The sequence below is a fragment of the Balaenoptera ricei genome, chromosome 10 (genome assembly GCF_028023285.1).
Source record: "Balaenoptera ricei isolate mBalRic1 chromosome 10, mBalRic1.hap2, whole genome shotgun sequence".
NCBI classification, from domain to species: Eukaryota; Metazoa; Chordata; class Mammalia; order Artiodactyla; family Balaenopteridae; genus Balaenoptera; species Balaenoptera ricei.
Genome location: NC_082648.1, coordinates 26,293,821 through 26,315,273, shown reverse-complemented (window position 1 = coordinate 26,315,273; position 21,453 = coordinate 26,293,821). Strand labels below are relative to the sequence as shown.

Below are 21,453 nucleotides of genomic sequence, written 5' to 3'. Positions count from 1 at the left end.
CCGTGGCGGGAGAGGCCGGGAGCCTGGAGCGAAGGCAGGGGGCTGTCAGGGTCGGGAGATGCTGGGGTTCAGGGGGCCCAGGGCTCTGGTTGCCTCCCCGGGGAAGAGCCAGAGAGAGGACCTGTGGCTCCAACAAAGGCAGAGCAGGAAGGGATGGCTGGGAAAAGGTGTCCGAAGGGCTACGGTGGCAGAAGCGATGGCAGGAGCGACTTCTGACCCTCCCCACTCCTCCCCAGCAATGGAACCTGGTGCTGGGGCCCTGGGGATCCCAGGTTCTTGAGCTGGTAATTGATGTCTCCTTTCTGCTCCTGTAAGCTTGCAGCCCGGATTTTCATTCCTGGAAGAAACTTCTGCTCCATCTTGTCAGGGATCCTAGTGGCCAGTGAATTCTGATTCCTAGAAGAGTTCAGTTCCAAAGGGCACATGTTCTCCCAATGGTAAGTGTCATTTGGAGAACCTTCAACCCTACAATAAATTAACTTCCATATAGGATATTTTCTTGTATATCTGTTAGAATCAGTTTTGCTACTGTACATGTGATCTCTGTTGAGGGAAGGTTCTCCCTAGGATGAAGAAAACAGTTGAAAATGTAGAGTAAAACAAAATGAAACAAACAAACCCCTTTCATTATCTGGTCCTACCCATTGTTCAGGCTATATATACACAGTGAACTTCACAGCATCAAAGGTGGCAGGGAACACACTTGCTTCTGAATGCAGATACTTATATCCCTTACATCTCAGGTACCCTTAAATTGGCACTGACGCATGAATGTTGAATGAATTTTGTACCTGCTCTAGCCTTGCCACAGGGCTCACTAGGGCAAACAGCTCAGACCTTTTTATTTTGGACATAGCTGGCCTTGGCACGTTCCCTTATCTGCCCACAGAGTAGTCCCGTGAGCCAGGCTTGGTGGTAATTGCCGAGATCTGCTGAAGGAAAAGACTACCATTCAATATCTAAACAAAAAGCCAAATGTCATACTTACTGAAGCACAGTCTCTTCTAGCAAAGCAAGGAGTTGATTTTATACAGGGTTTGGGAGGTGTAGTGTTGAGGGATTAGTGGACTTCCAAGGGGCAGGAGTGGGCTGATGCTAGCTGTGAAAACCTGCTGGTTTAGATGAGAATGGTGTGGACTGGCTAACTTTCAGAAGTGTGTTCACTTAGGCAAGTTGCCATTGATTCATTAAACCAGTTTAGAACTGGTTCTGGTGGTTACTTATTGCCATAGCTACAGAATATTTAATCTTTTCCTAAGATTGTAGGAAATTTTTTATTTTCAGGTCTCTGCCTTCAAGAAAAATCATAATCTATGTGGAGGATAGATATGCAGGCTATATACAGAGGCAGCATAATAGAGAGGTTCAAAGGACAGGCTTCTTGCTCAACCCAGAAGACTGGATACTTGCATTTACCTCTGCTCCTTCCTGAATCTCCAACCAGATGATACTTAGGTATTAAAAAAGATATATGGGCTTCCCTGGTGACGCAGTGGTTAAGAATCCGTCTGCCAATGCAGGGGACATGGGTTCGAGCCCTGGTCTGGGAAGATCCCACACGCGGTGGAGAAGATAAGCCCATGCGCCACAACTACTGAGCCTGCGCTCTAGAGCCTGCAAGCCACAACTACTGAAGTCCGTGTGCCACAACTACTGAAGCCCGCGTGCCTAGAGCTCACGCACTACAATGAAGAGTAGCCCCCACTCGCCTCAACTAGAGAAAGCCCACACACAGCAACGAAGACCCAATGCAGCCAAAAAAAAAAAAAAAGATATAAACTTATGAGGAAGAAGAGAACATGAGGAGAGACAACAGTAGGATATAGAAGAGCAGTTGAGAGATGTCAATCCAATTTTGGAAGCCAAAAGGCAGATGGGCTAACTGATCTAGCAGACCAGGGAAATCTGAACCATACTGCCTGCAGAGAGAGAAGCCAGGAAGCAAAACCTTGCCTGGAACATCTCAGGAGGTGTGGTATCAGTTATCTCTGAAGGCAGGGGTGAGGGGTGCGGCTAAAGACAGAAAAATGGGTTGAAATTCTGTAAATGAAGCAGTTAGGCACTTATATCCCTTTTTACACCCCCGGCAGCCAAGCACCATGCCCCAACAGAAAATGGAAGGGCATTGAATTAGGGACACCAGGTTCAGGTATAGTGGAAAGGCAGGGAGCTCTGCGGAAAGCAGGGGGATTAAGTGGAAATCAATATCTTGCAAAGTAAGATTCTAAAGCCTCTTTCGCTAACTTGGCTCCCAGAATGCTAGCAGCCAGGTTGACACTCATCAAGATAAGGAACTAGAGGGAGAATTTCTCCTTGGGGAAGATGACCACTCCAGGAAAAAAGACCTAGAGATGCTGACACATTTGGGAGGAGGTGTCCCCTAGCACATGGCTTGGCCCCTGCCCATCATTCTACAATGGAGTCGACAAGTCAATACTTCCTATTTCCCCACACAGGTCTTCTTATTGGGTTTTAGTGCCTCACACTTACCCATAAATGAGTAAGAATTGCCAGACATTTGAGGAAAGTCTTCAGCATGAAAAAGTAGAGATAAAAGCAAAGAGAAAAGAACTTGGAGGAAACTGAGACAATAGAGGAATCAAAAAAATTAAGTTCTACAAATCATGGTCCCACTCTAATAAAAGAAGCTACAGCATTCACGAAGAAAGAATGAGATGTTTTGAAAAAGCTATACTTAGTGAATAAAAAGATCTCGAAAATAAAAATCAGATAGAAATTAAAAAATGAATAGATAGAAATTTAAAAAATCAGTAGATGTCACAAAATAGTTGTATGACTTTGTGGATGTTATTCAACTTCTCTGTGTCTTACTTTCCCTTTCTATAAAATGGGGATAACAACAGTAACTAACTCATAGGGTTGTCATGAGTATTAAATGATTTAGTACATGAAATGAGTACACAGTTACTGCTACATTATTTTTTCACTTGCTTTTTACCATATTTTAGCAGAGCAGTTATCAGTTTATTAGTTTTACCATGCAAATAAGCTTATTTGAATAATTGCTTCTTTTAAATTTATTGGCTTCTTAGAAAAAATTAGCCTATATAAACAACATGGAAAAGCATGTTATTAACCCAAAAGTACTTTTAAAACTAAACTGGTAGTAATTATTTCTAAGAAAAAGAGGGCAATGGGAAATTCATGAAGCCTATTGTCAGCTGCTTTTTTTTTTTTTTTTAAATTCAAAAGATTTAAATACAGTTCAAAACAGCATGGTTTGTTCATTTCAGCTCCTTCATTCTCAAACCTGGGGCAGGGACAGATTTCCAGTTTCTCTGCCTTTGTCTGTGGTGACCAAGGTATAAAAGTATTTGCTGTATCAAACTTTAAACTTCAGATTATCCTTATTTTTCTTAATCTTGACAGATCTGGCACCCTTTCACCTGTCTGTGAGCACAAAATCTTTGATTTCCTCAGTTTTATGGGGCACAAAGGAGAGTGCTCAGGCCAACCAACCCCAGAGTAGGAGGAAACAAGAAGATGGAAAAAAGCTATTGTCAGCTGTTTTGATCCCTTAACTCCAAGTGGCAGTTTGGGAGTTGAAATCCATTCATTTTTCGAAAACTATGTACTCAGCATCTATTACCATGTGTCAGGCACTGTACTAGGTGCTAGTATTTGTTTTTTTCATAATTTCACTTTAAGAAATATAAAAATAACTGAAAAGTTTTTTTTAAGTAGGATTGTAAATTAAAGGTGAGGAAATGTCTCAGAAAATAGAACAAAAAGACAAAGAGATGGAAAATAGGAAAGCAAATATATGAAAATTAGAAAATCAGCCCAAGAGACACAATATCTGAATGATAGGAGTTCCATGGAGAGAGAAACAACAAACAAACAAGTAAAGAGGAGGAAGTTATTGGAGAAATAATTTTTTAAAATTTCTCAAAATTGAGTTTCTGATTGATGGGGCCCACTGAGTACACCAGGCCACCTCACCTTGAAATTTCAGAACCCTGGGATAAAAAGAGGTTGGGAAAAGCTTCCAGGTTGAAAAAGGTCACCCATAAAGGATTCAAAATCATAATGGCATTGGCTGCTCAACAGCAACACTGAAAACTGGAAGACAGTAGAACAATGTCTTTAATATTCTGAGAGAAAAAACTATCAGCTTGGAATTATAAAGTTGGCACTCTATCAATCACATGTGAGGACAGAGTAAGTTTTAATCTCCAATAGCTGAGTTACAGGAAAGTAACTGAAGAAAAGGAATAATATAAGATCCAGGAAATAGGAAATCCACCCCAAAAAAAGAGGCAAAGAGAATTCCCAGGTGACGGTGAAGGTAAACCTCCGATAGCAGCACCTGAGAGCCTGCAGCCCAGATTGGAGCAGCTTAGAAAGCTTTGAGGGAGGTGTCTCCAGGAAAACGAATCCTAAGGTACCAGAAGTGTTGACATGTACTGAGATAGAGACAGCTGGGTGAAAGTTTAGGGATGATATAGTGATTGAAAATTAAATGACGTCACCAAAGAAAAAGTAAAACACATGTTTCTTTTGTTTGCCTAGAAAACTAGGCAAACAAAAACATTAGGCAATTTAAAATTCCAAAGAAAGCACATACATGTATAAGTGTACATATAGTGCACTACATGTAATTAATCCACTACATGGCTCAACTGTGCCCAGCACACAGTGCTTAATAAGTTGTAGCTATATAGAATGTGTTAAGTGACGTACTAGAGAAATGTATAAAGTTGCACTATTTTTTAAAATTTTTATTTATTTATTTATTTGGCTGCATTGGGTCTTAGCTGCGGCATGCAGGATCTTTTGTTGCGGTGCTCGGGCACTTCGTTGCAGTGCATGGGTTTCTCTAGTTGCAACTCATGGGCTTCTCTCTAGTTGTAGCACACAGGCTCCAGAGCATGTGGACTCAGTAGCTGCGGCACACGGGCTCTCTAGTTGTGGTGCGTGGGCTTAGTTGCCCTGTGGCATGTGGGATCTTAGTTCCCGGACCAGAGATTGAACCTGTGTCCCCTGCATTGGAAGGCAGATTCTTAACCACTGGACCACAAAGTCCCCATAAAGTTGCACTATTGAAAATAGAACTTAATTCTGTCCAGAGGAGATAGGAACGCTTTCCTAGTAGTGGAAAGCCACCACTGGGCCCAGGTGGCTGAATAGAGTTTGACAGGTGACAACTGGGAAGGACATTCCAGGTGGAGAAAAGTTATAAGCTATAACACAGAGGTTTGAAAATCCATTGTGTGTTAAGAAAATGTGAGCCAAGGATTTATATTCTGCTGTGCTGACTTTCAACTCCATAAGTTATAGACAAACCATTACAAAAGTTTAAAAACTCAGCGAGTGTTGTTCCCATGAACTCTTCCTGAGGAATATACTAGAAAATTAGCTTCAGATAATCAAAGACTAAAGAGACCTTGACATAAAGACTGCACATTTATCATTAACAGCTCTATATCACACAAAAAGAGATGATCAGATGTTCTGTACTTTCTGTTGAAAGAGCATGGCATCACCTGTGAAACAGCAGTGTCGTGACAACTGAACCTAAGTCTAATCATAATGGAGACCCAAGAGAGGTGGAGACTATTTGAGAGAAAGGTGAGAGAAAATTTGGAAGCACCCAGATGCCCGGTTCCATGAGGAGAAGGAGGGAATAGTGGGAGTCGTGAGTGAGCCTTCTAGTGTTGGTCACCTTATAGTATTTAACCCAAAACTTCCTATCTTTAGGCTGGTGACACCCTATGATGTCTCCTATGATCTCTGAACCACACAATTTTGTTTGGCCTTAATTTGGGCTCTCAGGTGCAGAAGACTAAATTATCATACAGCCCAATTCCAGCACATTATCATCGTTAGTCTGTGTAAGGTCCTTCTCTTGTTTTATTTATTCCCTCTTAACCTCATTTCCCACTTGCATCTCCTTCCCCTCCTATAGGAAAGCATTCTAATCCATTTAATGTGGTTCTATTTGTGTTGTTCTTACAAAATATGTATTTTTGTTTATAAAAAACGTGCATCTTATACATCTTAGTCTTGAGTGCTATGCTTTCAGTCCAGCCGTGTTTCTTTTTTAAAAAATTATTTATTTATTTATTTATTTATTTTTGGCTGTGTTGGGTCTTCGTTTCTGTGCGAGGGCTTTCTCCAGTTGCGGCAAGTGGGGGCCACTCTTCATCACGGTGCGCGGGCCTCTCACTATCGTGGCCTCTCTTGTTGCGGAGCACAGGCTCCAGACGCACAGGCTCAGTAGTTGTGGCCCACGGGCCCAGTTGCTCCGCGGCATGTGGGATCCTCCTGGACCAGGGCTCGAACCCGTGTCCCCTGCATCGGCAGGCAGACTCTCAACCACTGTGCCACCAGGGAAGCCCTCAGCCGTGTTTCAATGTGCACATCTGATCTGTTGCTTCTAATTGCTACATAGCTCTCCACGTGTGCATCTAGTACATTTTACTAATCAACTCTCCCAGTGATGGACACCCAGATTATCTCCCACTCACTGTGCCACAAATACTGTTACAATGAACATCTTTGTATATGCCCTTTTATGGACCTGAGATCATTTTGGCACTGGATGGAGCTTAAATATTGCCCAATGATCATTTAATGATAACAAGTTTTTAAGGAATGTTGCCAGGCACTGTTTTAGGTTCTAGGCATACAAGATAGACAAGGTCCTTGATCTCAAATAGCTTACATTCTAGGGTAAAGAAACTGAATAAGCAAATTTTTACTGGTAGTAAAAAGCATTATGCAGAAAACTAAAACTGTGTGATGTGCTAATGTCAGGGTGGCTACTTAGGTAGATAAGAATGAACACTAGAGCTAAGACCTGAATGACAAGATAAAGTCAACTAAATGAAGAGTTGGGTTAGGAGCCTTCTAGGCAGAGAGCATGGCAAGTGTAAGGGCCTTAGGAGGGAATAACCTTGACATACAGGAACAGCAGCAAGAAGGCCCAGTGTAGGTAGATTATAGAGGATGAGGAGGAGTGTGGTGGAAGATAAGAATTAGGTATTGCTGCATTAACAATATTACTACAAGTTTATCAGCTTAAAATGACACCATTTCTGTGAATCAGGAATCCAGGCACAGCGTTACTGGACCTTCTGCAAAGCTGCAGTCAAGGTATTGGCAAGGGCTGGGTTCTCATCCAAGGCTCATCTGAGGATTTACTTCCAAGCTAATGAAGTTGTTGAAATAATTCAGTTCCTTTTAGGCTGTTGGACTGAGGGCCTCCATTTCTTGCTAGCTGTCAGCTGAAGGCTGCCCTCAGTTCCTTGCCTTGAGGACCTTCCCTACATGGTTGCTTGCTTCCTCAAATCCAACAAAGGAGAGAGTCTCCTAGCAAGATGGGTTACAATCTTATGAAATGTTATTAGTGAAGTGACACTCCATCATCTTTGCTGTATCCTGTTGAGTAAAAACATGTCCAGGTCCTATCTACTCAAGGGGAGAAGATTACACAAGGCATGAATACCAGGCAGACACCATGGGGGCCACCTTAGAGTCTGCCAGCACAATAAGGTAAGAGAGGTTTTGGCAGGGGGTGATTAATATCATGAGGGCTGTTATAAGTACGGATTTTTTTCCTAAGATTTAAAATTCTCAAATATTCCTCTGCTTCAGGGTCTTGGATAAACTGTAGTGGGGTCAGCAGGGAAACAAGAAATCCAGACGAGGCTGTTGCTATATACTAGATAGGAAATGATAGTGGCCTGGCTTATGTGATAGAATATATAGAAAGAAGTGGATAGAATTGAGGTATACCTTGGAAGTAGAGTTGACAGCACTTGCATGTAATTTATTATATGCCTGTTCACAGACAAACTAAGTAAGTTTGCCCAAGTTCACAAACTCTTTCATTGAAAGAGCCAGAATTAGATCTGTGCCTCCATGGTTCTTAGTCCAGCTCTTTCTGCTATATTATTAGAGATGCCATGATATATATAGTACATACTCTCTCTACTAACTCCCATTTCCTACCCTCTACCTCTCACCTCCAAATTTTGCTTTTGACAAACAAACAAAGCACAGTTTGCTTTGAAGAGGAGGCAGTGTTGCTGCATCTCTAAAAGTTGTTTTTGGAATTGGTAACATTAATATTGCAAGTGGTAGGCAGGAGTAGCAAGAGCAATGGTCTCAGAGGGGAGAATATGCCTATTCCAGTATTGCAAGAGGTTCTGTCTATTCTTATACGTAGCAACTCTTGTGATGCCTCCTTCTACACATTTATAGAAGTCTGGACTGCCTGAGCAATGCAAAGTATGGGAAAGGAGACTGTGCTGTCTTCTTGATTTGCACTCTGCTGAGATGTGGGGTTTCTGTCTAATGAACACTTTATGTAGTGCCCTTCCCTAGGCTGTTCTCAGGGTCAAGAACTCTCATGGAATGTGTTCTTCTAGTCTTCTAGAGCACACAATGCCATACGAGTAAAAACTGTTTTCATAGGAATAACTACCAACTATGGAGCCTTTATTATATGCCAGGGAATGTGCTAATACTTTACATCTATTCGTTCATTTAATCATCAAAACAAGCATGTGAATTATTATTCCATTTTATTTTTTATTTATTTATTTATTTTTTTCTCATCAGAAAAAAACATACTATTATTCTCATGGCCTCTCTTACATCAAGCTTGTTCCCTCCACTTTCTACACTGATGTAGAATATACTCTTCTTTTTTAAAATAACAACTTTATTTTGATTATAATTCACATAGCATACAATTAACCCATTTAAAGTAAACAATTCAATGGCTTTTAGTATATTCACTAAGTTGTACAGCTATCACAACAATCAGTTTTAGAACTTTGTCATCATCCCTAAAAGAAACACTGTACCTATAAGTAGCCACTCCCTATTACCCCCAATTCCCTCAGCCCTTGGCAGCCACAAATCTACTTTTCGTCTATAGATTTGCCTATTCTGGACATTTCATAAAAATGATTACATAGAATATGTGGTCTTTTGTGACTGGTTTATTTCATTTAACATGATGTTTTCAAGGCTCATCCATGTTGTAGCATATATCAATACTTCATTTCTTTTTATTGCTAAATAGTATTCCATTGCATAGATATACAATATTTTATTTTTTCTATTGTGAATAAGGTTGCTATAAACATTTGTGTATACTTGTTTTGTGTGTGTGACATACATTTTCATTTCTCTTGGGTATATACCCAGGAATGGAATTTCTGGGTCATATAACTCTATGTTTAAATTTAGAGGAACTGTGAAATTATTTCAAGGCAGCTGCACCATTTTACATTCCCAGTAGCAATGTATGAGGCTTCTAATTTCTTCACATCCTCACCCCAGCGCTTGTTGTTATGTCTTTTTTTTTTGTAAACTTTTTAATAACGTAGTTTTGTTGATTAACAACGTTGTGTTTCAGGTGTACAGCAAAGTGATTCAGTTACACATATACATGTATCTATTCTTTTTCAAATTCTTTTCCCATTTAGGTTGTTACATAATATTGAACAGAGTTCCCTGTGCTACACAGCAGATCCCTGCTGGTCATCCATTTAAACAAAATTTTTAAAAAAAATTTTTGGCTGTGTTGGGTCTTTGTTCCTGTGGGCGGGCTTTCTCTAGTTGCAGTGAGCGGGGGCTAATCTTCATTACGGTGCGCAGGTATCTCATTGCGGTGGCTTCTCTTGTTGTGGAGCATGGACGGGTTCCAAGTGCCCGGGCTTCAGTATTTGTGGCTCGCAGGCTCAGTAGTTGTGCACGGGCTTAGTTGCTCTGCAGCTTGTGGGACCTTCCCGGACCAGGGTTCCCCTGCATTGGCAGGCGGATTCTTAACCACTGCACCACCAGGGAAGCCCTGGTCATCCATTTTAAATTTAGCAGTGTGTACATGTCAATCCCAAACTCCGTAACTATCCCCCCCCAACCCTTCCCCCCGGCAACCACAAGTTCGTTCTCCAAGTCTGTGAGTCTGCTTCTGTCCTGCAAACAAGCCCATTTGTATCATTTTTTTTTTTAGATTCCGCATATAAGCAATATCATATGATATTTCTCTTTCTCTGACTTACTTCACTCAGTATGTCTTACTTCACCTAGAGACTTACAATCTCTAGGTCCATCGTTGTTGCTGCAAATGGCATTATTTCATTCTTTTTAATGGCTGAGTAATATTCTATTGTATATATGTACCACATCTTCTTTATCCATTCCTCTGTCGATGGACATTTAGGTTGCTTCTACGTCTTGGCTATTGTAAATAGTGCTGCAATGAACATTGGGGTGCATGTATCCTTTCGGATGGTGTTTTTCTCTGGATATATGCCCAGGAGTGGGATTGAAGGATCATATGGTAGCTCTATTTTTAGTTTTTCAAGGAACCTCCATACTGTTCTCCATAGTGGCTGTATCAATTTACATTCCCACCAACAGTGCAAGAGGGTTCCCTTTTCTCCACACCCTCTCCAGCATTTGTTGTTTGTGGATTTTTTGATGATAACCATTCTGACTGGTGTGAGGTGATACGTCATTGTGGTTTTGATTTGCATTTCTCTAATAATTAGCAATGTTGAACATTTTTTCATGTGCCTCTTCTTTGGAGGAATGTCTATTTAGGTCTTCTGCCCATTTTGTGATTGGGTGTTTGTTTGGATGATATTAAGCCACATGAGCTGTTTGTAAATTTTGGAGACTAATCCTTTGTTGGTCACATAATTTGCAAATATTTTCTCCCATTGTGTGGGTTGTCTTTTGTTTTGTTTATAGTTTCCTTTTCTGTGCAAAAGCTTCTGAGTTAAATTAGGTTCCATTTGTTTATTTTTATTTTTATTTCCATTACTCTGGGAGATGGATCAAAAAAGATATTGCTGCAATTTATGTCAGAGAGTGTTCTGCCTATGTTTTCCTCTAAGAGTTTTGTAGTGTCCAGTCTCACATTTAGGTCTCTAATACATTTTGAGTTTATTTTTGTGTGTGGTGTTAAAGAATTTCCTAATTTCAGTTTTTTTCACATGTAGATGTCCAGTATTCCCAGCACTATTTATTGAAGAGACTGTCTTTCCTCCACTGTATATTCTTGCCTCCTTTGTCTTACACTAATTGACCATAGGTGTGTGGGTTTATTTTTGGGCTTTCTATGCTGTTCCATTGATCTATATTTCTGTTTTTGTGCCAGTACCATACTGTTTTGATGACTATAGCTTTGTAGTAGAGTGAAGTCAGGCAGCCTGATTCCTCCAGCTCCTTTTTTCTTTCTCAAGATTGCTTTGGCTATTCAGGGTCTTTTGTACCTCCAAACAAATTTTAAGATTTTTTGTTCTAGTTCTGTGAAAAATTCCATTGGTAACTTGATAGGGATTGCACTGAATCTGTAGATTGCCTTGGGTAGTATAGTCATTTTGACAATATTGATTCTTCCAATCCAAGAACATGGTATATCTTTCCATCTGTTTGTGTCGTCTTCAATTTATTTCATCAGCATCTTATAGTTTTTGGGGTACAGGTCTTTTGTCTCCTTAGGTAGGTTTATTCCTAGGTATTTTATTCTTTTTGATGCAATGGTAAATGGGATTGTTTAATTTTATTTATTTATCTTTAATTTCTCTTTGTGATCTTTCATTGTTAGTGTATAGAAATGCAACAGAAATCTGTGTATTTATTTTGTAACCTGCAACTTCACCAAATTCACGGATGAGCTCTAGTAGCTTTCTGGTAGTGTCTTTAGGATTTTCTATGTATAGTATCATGTCATCTGAAAACAGTGACAGTTTAACTTTTTCTTTTCCAATTTGGATTCCTTTTATTTCTTTTTCTTTGATTGCCATAGCTAGGACTTCCAAAACTATGTCGAATAAAAGTGGTGAGAGTGAACATCCTTGTCTTGTTCCTGATCTTAGAGGAAATGCTTCCAGCTTTTCACTCTTGAGTATAATGTTAGCTGTAGGTTTGTCATATATGGACTTTATTATGTTGAGGTATGTTTCCTCTATGTCCACTTTCTGGAGAGTTTTTTTTTTTTCAACCATAAATGGGTGTTGAATTTTGTTAAAAGCTTTTTCTGCATCTATTGAGATGATCATATGGTTTTTATTCTTCAGTTTTTTGATGTGGTGTATCACACTGATTGATTTCTGGATATTGAAAAATCCTTGCATCCCTGGATTAAATCCCCCTTGATCGTTTTAATATATTGTTGGATTCGGATTACTAGTATTTTGTTGAGGATTTTTGCATCTATTTTCATCAGTGATATTGGCCTGTAATTTTCTTTTTTTGTGGTTCCTTTGTCTAGTTTTGGTATCAGGGTGATGGTGGCCTCGTAGAATGAGTTTGAGAGTTTTCCTTCCTCTGCAATTTTTTGGAAGAGTTTCAGAAGGATAGGTGTTAGCTCTTCTCAAAATGTTTGATAGAATTCACCTGTGAAGCCCTCTGGACTTCGTTGGGAGTTTTTAAATCACTGTTTCAATTTCAGTACTTGTGATTGGTCTGTTCATATTTTCTATTTCTTCCTGGTTTAGTCTTGGGAGATTGTAACTTTCTAAGAATTTGTCCATTTCTTCCAGCTTGTCCATTTTATTGGCATACAGTTGCTTGTAGTAGTCTCTTATGATCCTTTATATTTCTGTGGTGTCAGTTGTAACTTCTTTTTCATTTCTAATTTTATTGATTTGAGTCCTTTCCCTTTTCTTCTTGATGAGTCTGGCTAAAGGTTTATCAATTTTGTTTATCTTTTCAAAAAACCAGATTTTAGTTTCATTGACCTTTGCTATTGTTTTCTTTGTCTCTATTTCATTTATTTCTGCTCTGATCTTTATGATTTCTTTCCTTGTACTAACTTTAGGTTTTGTTTGTTTTTCTTTCTCTAGTTGCTTTAGGTGTAAGGTTAGGTTGTTTATTTGAGATTTTTCTTGTTTCCTGAGGTAAGATTGTATTGCTATAAACTTCCCTCTTAGGACTGCTTTTGCTGCAGCACATAGGTTTTGGATCATTATGTGTTTGTTTTCTTTTGTCTCTAAGTATTTTTTTATTTCCTCTTTGATTTATTTAGCCTCCATGTGTTTGTGTTTTTCACAGTTTTTTTTTCTCGTAGTTGATTTCTAATTTCATAGCATTGTGGTCGGAAAAGATACTTGATATGATTTCAATTTTCTTAAATTTACTGAGGCTCGCTTTTTGGCCCAGCATGTGGTCAATCCTGGAAAATGTTCCATGTGCACATGAGAAGAATGTGTATTTTGCTGCTTTTGGATGGAATGTTCTTTAAATATTTGGTCTAATGTGTCATTTAAGGCCTGTGTTCCTCATTGATTTCCTGTCTGGATGATCTGTGCATTGATGAAAGTGAGGTGTTATAAAGTCCTCCACTATTATTGTGTTACTGTTGATTTCTCCCTTTATGGCTGTTAGTATTTTCCTTATATAATGAGGTGCGCCTATGTTGGGTGTATATGTATTAAAGATTGTTATATCTTCTTCTTGGATTCATCCATCCATCATTATGTAGTGTCCCTCTTTGTCTCATATAACAGTCTTTATTTTACTTATTTATTTATTTTAACATCTTTATTGGAGTACAATTGCTTTACAATGCTCTGTTAGTTTCTGCTTTATAACAAGTGAATCAGCTATACATATACATATATCCCCATATCTCCTCCCTCTTGCATCTCCCTCCCACACTCCCCATCCCACCCCTCTAGGTGGTCAAAAAGCACCGAGCTGATCTCCCTGTGCTATGCAGCTGCTTCCCACTAGCTATCTATCTTACATTTGGTAGTGTATACATAAGTCCATGCCACTCTCTCACTTCGTCCCAGCTTACTCTTCCCTCTCCCCGTGTCCTCAAGTCCATTATCTACGTCTGTGTCTTTATTCCTGTTCTGCCCCTACGTTCTTTAGAACCTTTTTTTTTTTTCTTTAGATTCCATATATATGTGTTACCATACGGTATTTGTCTTTCTCTTTCTGACTTACTTCACTCTGTATGACAGACTCTAGGTCCATTCACCTCACTACAAGTAACTCAATTTCGTTTCTTTCTATGGCTGAGTAATATTCCATTGTATATATGTGCCACATCTTCTTTATCCATTCATCTGTCGATGAACACTTAGGTTGCTTCCATGACCTGGCTACTGTAAATAGAGCGCAATGAACATTTTGGTACATGACTCTTGTTGAATTACGGTTTTCTCAGGGTATATGCCCAGTAGTGGGATTGCTGGGTCATATGGTAGTTCTATTTTTAGTTTTTTAAGGAACCTGCATACTGTTCTTCATAGTGGCTGTATCAATTTACATTCCCACCAACAGTGCAAGAGGTTTCCCTTTTCTCCACACCCTCTCCAGCATTTATTGTTTGTAGATTTTTTGATGATGATAGTTCTGACTGGTGTGAGGTGATACCTCACTGTAGTTTTGATTTGCATTTCTCTGATGACTAGTGATGTTGAGGGTTCTTTCATGTGTTTGTTGGCAACCTGTATTCTTCTTAGAAGAAATGTCTATTTAGGTCTTCTGCCCATTTTTGGATTGGGTTGTTTGTTTGTTTGATATTGAGTTGCATGAGCTACTTTTAAATTTTGGAGGTTAATCCTTTGTCAGTTGCTTCATTTGCAAATATTTTCTCCCATTCTGAGGGTTGTCTTTTGGTCTTGTTTATGGTTTCCTATGCTGTGCAAAAGCTTTTAAGTTTCATTAGGTCCCATTTGTTTATTTTTGTTTTTATTTCCATTTCTCTAGGAGCTGGGTCAAAAAGGATCTTACTGTGATTTATGTCATAGAGTGCTCTGCCTATGTTTTCCTCTAAGAGTTTGATAGTGTTTGGCCTTACATTTAGGTCTTTAATCCATTTTGAGTTTATTTTTGTGTATGGTGTTAGGGAGTGTTCTAATTTCATTCTTTTACATGTAGCTGTCTAGTTTCCCCAGCACCACTTATTGAAGAGGCTGTCTTTTCTCCATTGTATATTCTTGCATCCTTTATAAAAAATAAGGTGACCATATGTGCCTGGGTTTATCTCTGGGCTTTCTATCCTGTTCCATTGATCTATATTTCTGTTTTTGTGCCAGTACCATACAGTCTTGATTACTGTATCTTTGTAGTATAGTCTGAAGTCCAGGAGCCTGATTCCTCCAGCTCCATTTTTCTTTCTCAAGAATGCTTTGGCTATTCGGGGTCTTTTGTATTTCCATACAAATTGTGAAATTTTTTTTTCTAGTTCTGTGAGAAATGCCCTTGGTAGTTTGATAGGGATTGCATTGAATCTGTAGATTGCTTTGGGTAGAGTAGTCATTTTCACAATGTTGATTCTTCCAATCCAAGAACACGGTATATCTCTCCACATGCTTGTATCATCTTTAATTTCTTTCATCAGTGTCTTATAGCTTTCTGCATACAGGTCTTTTGTCTCCCTAGGAAGGTTTATTCCTAGGTATTTTATTCTTTTTGTTGCAATGGTAAGTCAGAGTGTTTCCTTAATTTCTCTTTCAGATTTTTCATCATTAGTGTATAGGAATGCAAGAGATATCTGTGCATTAATTTTGTATCCTGCTACTTTACCAAATTCATTGATTAGCTCTCGTAGTTTTCTGGTAGCATCTTTAGGATTCTCTATGTATAGTATCATGTCCTCTGCAAACAGTGATAGCTTTACTTCTTTTCCGATTTGGATTCCTTTTATTTCTTTTTCTTCTCTGATTGATGTGGCTAAAACTTCCAAAACTATGTTGAATAATAGTGGTGAGAGTGGACAACCTTGTCTTGTTCCTGATCTTAGTGGAAATGGTTTCAGTTTTTCACCATTGAGAAAGATGTTGGCTGTGGGTTTGTCATATATGGCCTTTATTATGTTGAGGTAAGTTCCCTCTATGCCTACTTTGTTGAGGGTTTTTATCATAAATGGATGTTGAATTTTGTTGAAAAATTTTTCTGCATCTATGGAGATGAACGTATGATTTTTCTCCTTCAGTTTGTTAATATGGTGTATCACATTGATTGATTTGTAAATATTGAAGAATCCTTCCATCCTGGGATAAACCCCACTTGATCATGGTGTATGATCCTTTTAATGTGTTGTGGGATTCTGCTTGCTAGTATTTTGTTGAGGATTTTTGCATGTATGTTCATCAGTGATATTGGTCTGTAGTTTTCTTTCTTTGTGACATCTTTGTCTGGTTTGGTATCAGGGTGATGGTGGCCTCGTAGAATGATTTTGGGAGTGCTCCTCTCTCTGCTATATTTTCGAAGAGTTTGAAAAGGATAGGTGTTAGCTCTTCTCTAAATGTTTGATACAATTCGCCTGTGAAGACATCTGGTCCTGGACTTTTGTTTGTTGGAAGATTTTTAATGACAGTCTCAATTTCAGTGCTTGTGATTGGTCTGTTTATATTTTCTATTACTTCCTGGTTCAGTTATGGAAGGTTGTCCCTTTCTACGAATTCGTCCATTTCTTCCAGGTTGTCCATTTTATTGGCATATAGTTGTTTGAGGTAATCTCTCATGATCCTTTGTATTTCTGCAATGTCAGTTGTTACTTCTTTTTCATTTCTAATTCTATTGATTTGAGTCTTCTCCCTTTTTTTCTTGATGAGTCTGGCTAATGGTTTATCAATTTTGTTTATCTTGTCAAAGAACCAGCTTTTACTTTTATTGATCTTTGCTATTGTTTCCTTCATTTCTTTTTCATTTATTTCTGCTCTGATCTTTATGATTTCTTTCCTTCTGCTAACTTTCGGGTTTTTTGTTCTTCTTTCTCTAATTGCTTTACGTGTAAGTTTAGGTTGTTTATTTGAGATGTTTCTAGTTTCTTGAGGTAGGATTGTATTGCTATAAACTTCTCCTTAGAAATGCTTTTGCTGCATCCCATAGATTTTGGGTCGTTGCCTTTTCATTTTCATTTCTTTCTCGGTATTTTTTGATATCCTCTTTGATTTCTTCAGTGATCTCTGGGTTATTAAGTAGTGTATTGTTTAGCCTCCATGTGTTTCTATTTTTTACAGATTTTTTTCCAGTAATTGATATCTAGTCTCATAGCGTTGTGGTAGGAAAAGATACTTGATACGATTTCAATTTTCTTAAATTTACCAAGGCCTGATTTGTGACCCAAGATATGATCTATCCTGGAGAATGTTCCATGAGCACTTGAGAAGAAAGTGTATTCTGTTGTTTTTGTTTTTGTTTTTTGTTTTTTTTTGAGATGGGGCAAATACACTTTATTCAGTCCTGGCAGAAGTCCTGCTGTGGGTGCCAGTGCCCCCTCCCCTCAGCTATGAGACTAGTTCTCCAAGACCACAGACAGTGACATCTCTTCACTCACATGACGTTTTCTGGGATTTTTCATTGTCTTTTTTGTTGTTGTTTTTCTTTAAAAAAAAAAAAGAAAAAGAAAAAGAAAGAGAGAGAGAGAAAGAGAAAAAGAGAGAAAGAGCGCGCGCGCAAAAAGGCCCAGAGCCGGAGCACCAAGCTTAAAGGAGGCAGCTGGTGGCTTTGTCAGCGACGGGAACGCGTGGGGCAGAGACCTGCAGAGACCCTGGGCAGGGGTCCCGGAGGACTCTGGGACCGTTTGTTCCTGAGATTTGTGTGTGTGAATGAGAGTGTGTGCACACCCAGGAGGGTGAACACACGCCGGTGAGATACAGGTAGTGAGGGCAAATGGGGCGTGGGGAGGCCGGAGGGGCAGGGCTTGAGAGGGGAGCTGGAGTAAGAGGGGTAACAGCATCAGGGGCAGGGTTTCTGAGGGCACTCCGAACTGGATGCAGCAGCACTAGGCGCAAACGGCCCAAGACTGCTCTGACCCTCCCTTCAGTCTCACTGGCCCAGTCGATGGTCTCTCTGAAGCCAGCTGCTGAAAAGTGGGGCTCTTCTTGCCACTTCATCTGCTATTATGCCTCAGTCTCAACCCCCTAGTACCAACGTGTCTCAGTTTCTCCCACTGAATACTGTAGGCAGAGGGACCTGGGTGACAGGAAGGGGCGGTGGGCTTAGGAAGGAGCCCAGGCTGGGAGTGTGCCCTGAGGTGATAAGGGCACTTGGGGGGGGGGTGGAGCATAAGGACCCTGTCCCCAAACCAACTGTTACGTGTCTTGGTTCTGAGTTTTCTTTTTCTCTCCTGAAGGATTTCCAGAGAAAGACCCTGCCCCCAATTCCCAGGCGGGGGAAAGAAAGGTTGGCTTCTTGGAACCAAGACAAGCTGTAGAGGCAGTCATGCAGTCGGTGAGGGGTGGGTGCACGTGGGTTGGGCAACCCCGTAAGGGATAAGGGGCTATGCCACTTGGGAGTTCCAAGCTCCACACCAACCCTTCCGGGCCGGCTAGTCTCTTTCTCCCCCTTCCAAGCGCTCCTCCCATTTAAGGCAGTGACGCCCCGTCGGGTTGAACGGAAGCCGTGGCTCCTGGATCAAAAGATTTCTCAGGATCGCTCTATATCCGCCCCCCTTCTTCCCGGATCGGCTGACAGGGGCTTGAGGTTCGACTGGGACCAGCTCCCTCCTCCCAAGAAGCATTAAGCATGCGCGAGAAGGGGGCGGATCCCAGTGTTCCCGGGGAAAAGGAACGGGCCCCTCCCCCTCCCTGGGAGGGAGGGGCAAGGGAGGAGGGCGCGGGGCCGCCCAGCTGCAGCGCCCCCCCAAACAAGACAGGAGGCGGGCCAGGCTAAGGCAGAGGGAGTCCGGAGCAAGGGCAGGGGCGTGTCCTCCGGCCGTGAGGAGGGGCGTGTGCAAAATGGGGGAGGGGTACAGGTCTCTTGGAGAGGACGGGAGGTGTATCGGAGGGGGTGGGGCTGGCTGCTGGTGGCTGTGCGGGAGGGGGTAAGATGGGGAGGGGCTTGGATGTCGGAGAAAGGGTGGGGGTTGGGCTGCCTTGGGGTGTGTCTGCGGGGGAAGGGCATGTCTGGATTTGAAGGGGGTTGGGCACGTCTAGGAGGGGGGAGGCTGTGCGGGAGATGGGGTGCCAGCCTCGGCCTCCGAGGGGCCCCAATACCTGATTCCTGTATGTAAACAGCTGGTTTGGGGGCGTGCGCGCCCCGCTGACGGTGGGCTCAGTAGGTGAAAACCAGGTCGGCGATGCTAGACGGGCGCCAGTCCCCTGCGATCATCTCGGTAACCTCGGGGGTGCAGTAGTCCGGGAACTCGAAGTGCGACGTGCCCGAGGGGGGCGGCAGGTCTGGGTCGCGGTCCAGGGCGCTGCAGTCCAGGCCGGCGGGGCCGGGGGGCAGTCTGGACAGAAAGCCCAGCGGCTCCTCCCCCGACGCCACCGTCTCCTCTTCGCCTTCCTCCGTCGCCGCCACCTCCTCCTCCTCTTCCTCCGGCTCCTCGTCCTCCGACGGAGTCGGGGAGGCGGCGGTGACAGCCGCCCCCTCGCCCGACGGCCCCTGGGAACGCTCCGCTTGTCCCCGGGCGGCCCGCCCCGCCGGGACCATCCTCCACAGCTCCCGCCCGGGGGTCTCGACCAGGCGCACTTCCAGCAGCTCCTCGTCGTCGTCCTCGTCGTCGTCCTCGGGCGCCGCCGCGCCGCCCCCCAAAGGCCCTCCCGCTGCTCGGCGGCCCCCGCGGCTAGGCAGCTGCGGCCCGGGCTTGAGCCGGCTGCTGCCGCCGCCGGGGGGGCGGGGCCGCGCCTTGGCGGGCGCCCCCTTGCTCTTTTTGCGCGGCCGGTACTTGTAGTCCGGGTAATCCGCCATGTGCTTGAGGCGCAGCCGCTCCGCCTCCCGCACGAACGGGATCTTCTCCGAGTCCTGCAGCAGCTGCCAGCGGCGGCCCAGGCGCTTGGAGATCTCGGCGTTGTGCATGTCGGGCCACTGGTCCATGATCTTCCGCTGTTCGTGCTGCGACCACACCATGAACGCGTTCATCGGTCTCTTAATGTGGCCGCTCGGGGTCTTGCACCAGCCGGGCTCACGCGCCCCCTCCTCGGCCGGCCCGGGCCCCGGGGGCGGTGGCCCGCCGTCCTGCTTGGCCCTCGCGCCCCGCTGCTGCACCATCGCGCCTGGGCCCGGGGCCGCTAGACGCCGCCGGGGGCCGTCCGCATCCTCAGCGGCTGGGGGTGGGGGAGGAGGCAGCAGCGACGGAGGGGCGGCCCCGCCCTGCAGCTCGGCCCGGCCCCCGCGAGCTGGGGAGCGAGAAGCTGGGCGCTCGGGCCCAACGGACGGCGGGGGGAGAAGGTCAGCGGCGCGGTCTCAGGCCGGCTCGGCGCGCCCCCGCCGCCTCCGGCAAGTTGCGCCCCGCAGCACGCCACACATTGTTTTGCGGGGGCTGACGAACTGCACTCCCAGGGCCCCCGCGGGCTCTCCTTGCAGCCTCCTGCTCGGCCGCGGCCCGCGCGCGCCTCTCTCCGCCCCGCCGCCTTCCCTATTCTGTTGTTTTTGGATGGAATGTCCTATAAGTGTCAATGAAGTCCATCGTGTTTAATGTATCATTTAAAGCTTGTGTTTCCTTATTTATTTTCAGTTTGGATGATCTGTCCATTGGTGAAAGTGGGGTGCTAAAGTCCCCTACTATGATTGTGTTACTGTCGATTTTCCCTTTTATGGCTGTTAGCATGCCTTATGTACTGAGGTGCTCCTATGTTGGGTGCATAAATATTTACAACTGTTATATCTTCTTCTTGGATTGATCCCTTGATCATTATGTAGTGTCTTTCTTTGTCTCTTGTAATAGTCTTTATTTTAAAGTTTATTTTGTCTGATATGAGAATTGCTCTTCCAGCTTTCTTCTGGCTTCCATTTGCATGGAATATCTTTTTTCCATTCCTTCACTTTCAGTCTGCATGTGTCCCTAGGTCTGAAGTGGGTCTCTTGTAGACAGCATATATATGGGTCTTGTTTTTGTGTCCATTCAGCCAGCCTATGTCTTTTGGCTGGAGCATTTAATCCATTTACATTTAGTAATTATTGATATGTATGTTCCTATGACCATTTTCTTAATTGTTTTGGGTTTGTTTCTGTAGGTCTTTTTTATTCCCTTTCTCTTTTGTCCTCTTCTCTTGTGGTTTGATGGTCATCTTTAGTGTTGTGTTTGGGTTGCTTTTTCTTTTGTGTGTGTGTATCTATTGTAGTTTTTGGGTTTGCTGTTCCCATGAGGTTTTGATATAGCAGTCTATATATGTAAAAGGTCATTCTACGTTGCTGGTCTCTTTCCTGCCTAGAGAAGTTCCTTTAGTATTTGTTGCAGAGCTGAATTTGGTGATGCTGTATTCTCTTAGCTTTTGCTTGTCTGTAAAGCTCTTGATTTCTCCATCAAATCTGAATGAGGGCCTTGCTAGGTGGAGTATTCTTGGTTGTAGCTTCTTCCCTTTAATCACTTTATTTATTTATTTATTGGCTGCATTGGGTCTTTGTTGCTGCACCTGTGCTTTCTCTAGTTGTGGTGAGCAGGGGTTACTCTTCGTTGTGGTGCGTGGGCTTTTCATTTCAGTGGCTTCTCTTGTTGCAGAGCATTGGCTCTATGTGCGTGGGCTTCAGTAGTTGCAGCACATGGGCCCAGTAGTTGTGGCT

At 42.7% G+C, this 21,453-nt stretch overlaps 1 protein-coding gene and 1 pseudogene across 1 annotated transcript; both read right to left on the bottom strand.

Moving 5' to 3' along the window:
• Positions 1 to 3,245: 3,245 nt before the first annotated feature.
• On the bottom strand, positions 3,246 to 17,843 carry LOC132372853 (large ribosomal subunit protein eL38-like; annotated as a pseudogene).
• LOC132373085 (transcription factor SOX-12-like) lies at positions 17,168 to 20,115 on the bottom strand. The gene has a single exon (XM_059935583.1). It carries the CDS (start codon positions 19,939 to 19,941, stop codon positions 19,003 to 19,005), a length of 939 nt encoding a protein of 312 aa, XP_059791566.1. The 5' UTR covers positions 19,942 to 20,115; the 3' UTR covers positions 17,168 to 19,002.
• Positions 20,116 to 21,453: the final 1,338 nt, after the last annotated feature.

What these genes read in the sequence shown, in the direction of transcription:
- LOC132373085 (XM_059935583.1), bottom strand. Translation starts at nt 19,941, where the DNA reads ATGGTGCAGCAGCGGGGCGCGAGGGCCAAGCAGGACGGCGGGCCACCG.